This window comes from Dermacentor albipictus, chromosome 6 (assembly GCF_038994185.2).
Source record: "Dermacentor albipictus isolate Rhodes 1998 colony chromosome 6, USDA_Dalb.pri_finalv2, whole genome shotgun sequence".
Taxonomy (NCBI): domain Eukaryota; kingdom Metazoa; phylum Arthropoda; class Arachnida; order Ixodida; family Ixodidae; genus Dermacentor; species Dermacentor albipictus.
This window is the reverse complement of record NC_091826.1, coordinates 48,998,217-49,004,282: the sequence shown is the minus strand read 5'-3', so window position 1 is coordinate 49,004,282 and position 6,066 is coordinate 48,998,217. Positions and strand designations below refer to the sequence as shown.

General features: G+C 49.6%; 1 protein-coding gene across 1 annotated transcript; it reads right to left on the bottom strand.

Annotated features, from left to right (window-relative positions):
* Positions 1 to 424: 424 nt before the first annotated feature.
* LOC139047022 (uncharacterized) lies at positions 425 to 1,027 on the bottom strand. Its single transcript, XM_070520958.1, has one exon. The coding sequence runs from the start codon at positions 1,025 to 1,027 to the stop codon at positions 425 to 427; it is 603 nt and encodes a 200-aa protein (XP_070377059.1).
* Positions 1,028 to 6,066: the final 5,039 nt, after the last annotated feature.

Below are 6,066 nucleotides of genomic sequence, written 5' to 3'. Positions count from 1 at the left end.
TATTATTGCCCTGACAACAACGCGTCGCCTCTGCTGCGGGTTAAGTTAAAGCAGTACACCTATTTGAGCTGTGTTAAGCGAAAAGTGCATTCATTACTCACCGAGGCAGCTACCACGATCGGGCCAACCAGGTCACACCTTTCAGGGCTAGCTGAGGCGATGTTCTGCTTCTTGGCAGGCAGCACAAACCCTTCTAGAGAGATGTTGTTTCCTATCGAGCATGTGGCTCCTGCCCACTGCAAGGGATTGGCCAGAAAATTAGATGATCACGCGTTTCGATTCCCCGGGCTAATACAGTCCTCCTCTGTTACGTCCTTTATTGCCGGAGGCTGGGTACAGACTGACGGGAAGCCGCCGTCACGTGACACAGGATAACACAGGGTTGCTTAGCCCCAAGATTGTCCCGCTATAACACTCCTCCCCCCTACGTCACGTAGTCCTTCAGATACGCAGGACGGTTGCGTTGGCGCCGTGGTCGCTGGACTTGAAGGGGTGCGCTCACTTCACTGTCCTCACCACAGGAAACAGGTTCGGCACTGGGTGTTGCAGCCTCTTCTCGTTTTTTTCTCTGGTCCCGGGATGCGCTGACTTCACTGTCCTCACCACAGGAAACAGGTTTGGTACTGGGTACTTCTCTTGGGTTCCGTCTTCCAGGGTCCTCTGGGCTTGAAGGAATGCCGCTTTCGGAACACCCTGCCGGGAAAGCAACCAACGATTCCTCCTCCTCGCACATTCCAGTGTCCAATGCGTAGCTGGCAGAACGACTTCTGAGTTGGTCAACATGCCGTCTCCACCGACGTCCATCCTTGGTGACGACCAAGTACGACACTGGTCCAGTGACAGAATCCACAATGCCCGGCAACCACTTGGGCCCATAGAGATAGTTGCGCACAAACACTCGATCCCCCACTTCAAACAGTCGCACTGCCTGGTTACGGCGCTGCATCACCTGCTCCTGTTTCTGCTGCACAATGGACTGCAGGTCAGGATGCAGACGCTCTAACACAGTTGAAAGTTTTCTGCCCATTAGCAATTCGGCTGGGCAGTGAAGTGAGCGCACCCCTTCAAGTCCAGCGACCACAGCGCCAACGCAACCGTCCTGCGTATCTGAAGGACTACGTGACGTAGGGGGGAGGAGTGTTATAGCGGGACAATCTTGGGGCTAAGCAACCCTGTGTTATCCTGTGTCACGTGACGGCGGCTTCCCGTCCAACGCCACTCGCGACCCTTGTCCAACAGCCGGTAAAGTGGCTCCAAGGTATGTGCTGCTCCCTTAAGAAACTTGTTGTAAAAGTTCAGAGCTCCCAAAAAGTCTTGAAGCTCCTTTTTGCATGTTGGCTCCGGGGCCTCGTGAATAGCACGCACCTTGTCTTCTGTCGGCTGCACACCTGCAGAGTTCACGATGAATCCCAAGTAACGCACTTCCTCAACACAAAATTGACATTTGTCAAATTTCAGTCGCAGACCGTCTTCGTGGATTCTTTTGAGCACCTCTTGCAAACGAGCATAATGCTGTGCCTCATCCCTTCCACCGATCAAGATGTCATCCAAGAACACCAGCACACCATCAATTCCATGCAACAGTTCTTCCATGTACCTCTGAAAAATAGCCACTGCCACTGCCACGCCAAATTGAAGACGGGTTACGCGGAAAAGTCCCCGATGTGTTGTCACCGTCAACAAGTCAGCTGTTTCTTCATCAACAGTCTTCTGTTGATACGCTTGTCCGAGGTCTAGCTTTGAAAACTTCGAGCAACCTGCCAGCCTGGCAAACAGCTGCTCTGGTGTTGGCAGAGGATACGTTTCCCACTGCACCACACGATTGACGGTGCTCTTGTAGTCCCCGCAGATCCTTATCGATCCATCTTTTTTGACAACTGGAACGACCGGTGTTGCCCACTTCGAGTGCCGTACAGGCTGGAAAATGCCTTGGCTCACCAACCTGTCCAGTGCTTCGTCGACCTTCGGTCTCAATGCAAACGGTACTTGCCGTGGCTTCAAAAATCGCGGCGGAGCTGTCGGGTTCACCCCTATGTGTACAGGAGGCCCTCTACTTGTCCCAAGTCCAGGCTCAAAGACTGAAGAATACTTCTTGAGCAAGGCCGTTGTTCCTTTACTGCCAGTTCTACTCGGCTCGCACACACTGTGAACGCCACTCAGACTTATTCCCAAGGACTTGAACCAGTTTCGACCGATAAGTCCGATACTAGCACCCTTAACCACCACCAATCGCAGGCGATGTTCCTGCCCCCTAAATTCCACCGTCACGGTCAATTCACCCAACACTCGTAGTTCCTTGTTATTGTAAGCTCGGAGGTGAAGGCTACTTGGGCGCAACGCCCTTTTCGATATTCGCAGCTTCCGCATAGTCCGGTCGTTGATGACTGAACACACTGCACCCGAGTCCACCTCCATCTCTAGGGGACTTCCGTTGACGCGCACTTCCACTCTCACGGCTGGCTCCTCACCAGACAGTACGAACACGTCGTATACGTCCGACGCAGCATTCTTGTGACGGCCTCCATTGGCCCGTTTTCCGTTCGGAGAGTTCGGTTCAGCCGAAGCGCGAGCTGTAGCCTTCCTCCTGCATGCTCTTACTATGTGCCCTCGTTGCTTGCAGAAGTGGCACTGCACATTAATGAATGGGCAACTGCTTGGCGAATGCGCACCTTTGCAGCGGAAACATCCACTTGTGCTCCCAGGCGAACCCGCCTGCTTCTGGGTACCCTCCTTGGCTGTCCCCGGCGCCGAGACCTTCGTAACACATGGGTCGAAACGCTTCCCGCTCACGCTGCATACTTCAGACGATGTGGCACGGCCGCGAATTTGCTCAGTCTGTCGCTGCGCAGATTCCATGGCAATGGCTTTCTCCCGAGCTGTCGCAAACGTAAGCTCCGGCTCCGCCAGCAACCGACGCTGAAGAGTCTCGCTTCGCACCCCACACACCAGTCGGTCGCGCAACATGTCGTCGAGCGACGCACCGAAATCACAATGTTCCGAGAGACGTCGCAGTTCTGCGATGTAGTCGGCAATTGACTCACCGGGCTACTGCTGACGCGTGCCAAACTTGAAACGCTGAACCGTCACCGACGGTCGCGGCGAGAAGTGGTTTGAGAGACGCCTGACGATCTCATCGTAGTCCACCGCCGACGGCGCGTCCGGAGAACAAAGGGAACGCACGATGGCATACGTTGCTGGGCCGCAAACGCTGCAGAGCGTTGCTCGCTTCTTCTCGTTACCGTCGATGTCGTTTGCTTGAAAGAAAAATTCGAGGCGCTCCAAATACAAGGGCCAAGACGGCGCCTCCGTCGGAACGAATTCCCCAATCGTGCCCAGTGAAGCTGCCATTTCGGCTAGCCCTACGCCTAATCAGGCCTAACTTTTGATCCTCGTCGCCAATTATGTTACGTCCTTTATTGCCGGAGGCTGGGTACAGACTGACGGGAAGCCGCCGTCACGTGACACAGGATAACACAGGGTTGCTTAGCCCCAAGATTGTCCCGCTATAACATCCTCTTAGAGCGCGGCTCTTAGGTGCTCGTTCCACAGGGTTGAGCGTCGGCGTCGCTCTGCGTAACCCGCGAACGCGCTCGCGCCACTGCTCACGCGTTCACCGTCGTATTCTTCCACAGCTTGCTCTGATGTCGCTCACCACGCAATCGTTCGTATACTGCCTCCCCCCCCCCTCTCCTCGTCTGCGGAGGCTCTGGCGACAGTGGCCCACTGCCAGTCGGTGTGGTGTTTTCAGTCTCAAGTTCCTTGCCTCAACATATCAGGAAATGAAAAGACATCGAGCTGCGCTTACATTTCGCATTAGGCAGTATCCTAACCGTGGTACTTTTTTTGGCTGTGTAAACAGAGCAAGAGCCATACGCGGACGAAGACGTGTGGCGCTTCGAGCTTACCGCTGTGATTTACAAGTTGAGGAACGAAAAGACGCGTGTAATTAATTAGCGAAGCAGCACAAACGTTAATGGGAGTGGTGTGCGTGTGCCAATGAGTCATCGATAGTCCCACCTCACAAAGGAATGTGACTCTTCGAAGAAGGAAGCACGCGCAGTGGATGCCAGTGATCGATCAGCATTTTGTGGGACGTTTTCAATTTTCGTTTCGCGTAAACATTTTTCGTGTATTCTCGTGTACGCGTGTGCAAAGAAGTCGTACGCGCCAATAAATATGTCAGTTGGAAGCGCACGCTTGTGCCTTCTCGTTTCCGCCCCCGTGTTGCCTCTTGCTCTGTGAAGTAGACGCGGGGGGACTTTTATTTCATAGTGACTGGGAATTACTTCACAAGGTTCATTCCTGGCTCCGACGCATGCTGTTTCGCTGGTGGTCATTTTTTGCTGGCCATGCACGTTACAGCACCCTCAACATAATAACCACTGCCTTCCGCTGGCTGATTCCAAGACATGCCTGCAAATTTCGCCGCCTTCTCATACTACCTATTTTGAAAGTGAAAGCCTTTTAGGATTGGAAGAAAAAAAATTGAGCTAAATCGGTGAAGGAAACATTCCTCGATTGCGGCAAGGTAAAACATCCATCTATGCTTTGTTGCGGTCACAATTATATGGACGCTGTCGGCGTTACCATGAGTCACCGCATATTTATTTAGATATTGAGATATTTAGATATTTGTCCTGTATATGAGAGTTACGTAGCCATGCTGTTCCTATCACTAAAGTTGGTCGCACAAGATCTTACATTCTCTACAAAATTGTTCCTCAGAATTTCGAGAATGACGGAGCAAAAACAAATGTAATAAAACGTAACAGTGGCAGCGGATGCTTTTTGTCGGAAATATTTTGAAACTATTAAATAATAAAAATGTTAAACAGTATGATAGTTCAAAATTCAAAGTGATGTAAATTTAGTGGCGTGGTTCTTTTAGGCCGCGCAATCTCCGCAATGGGCCCACGAAACATGTTTGAAATATACGCGATAAGGAAAAATAGGGATAAGTTGCAAAAACAGATTTTTCCTTTACCACATAAACATAAAGGAAACTCTCCAACACGTCAGGATAGCAACGGAGGATACCTGTGAGCAGAACAGCTCGACCACCTAACCGTGAGGCCATGGGTGCCTATCGGTTATGTGGTTATTATTATTATTATTATTATTATTATTATTATTATTATTATTATTATTATTATTATTATTATTATTATTATTATTATTATTATTATTATTATTACACGCGAAAGGAGAATTAAATTTTGATGTTTGAGGAAGCACTATATCTAGATTCGCGCTGCTACAGCAACTTACGGTGTGTTGGTACGTTCGCTATACTCTCGCTAATATCGAGGCAGTTGCGCATCAATATGTGCATCACGCACTGTGATTGTTATGCGCAAGGATTTCGGGAGCGACTTGTGCTGAAACATATTTTTTTCGTCGCCATAGTTGGTGTGGCCTGGGTTCAACAAAGTATGATTCTTCCTTCATGATTTTCAGCCAATAAAACTCCACCGTTAACTTAAATTCGGGCATAAAAAGGAAATTATTGCGTTTCAACGCAGACTCACTAGCAATGTGAAGCATGCGTAGCTCTTACCTGAGAAACAATGAAATAATGTGGATACATAAGCTATACTTGGCCGGCTGTGCTTAACTTGCTGTAAAAAAATATTATTTAAGGGTCAATTTAATTGGCCAAGGTAACGAACATGCAGAGTACTAATTCTCGCAGCGAAACCAAGGCGGAACCAAAGTGCGTGCAAGTATATGTTATTTTCCATCATACATGATTCCGAATTTCATAAAGCTTTAGATTTAAAAAGCTGGCATCGACTTAACGCACCAATCGAGTGGAGCTGAATATTCTTAGTGCTTAGTTCGCACCAAGCTCGTGTCGAATTGCAGAATGTTTAAAAATACCGCCCGAACAGCAACCGTAGAAAAAACAACCAAATTTCAAGTCAATAACCAAAGTGACATCACCTTTTTTTTCACCGGATATGGCGTCACTTTCTTTTGCACCGGAAGTGTTCCCTCCTCCCACAGTTGGTGCTAAGACGTATAGACCGTTAATGAACTGCCATTTTCTGAACGCATGGGCTTCTG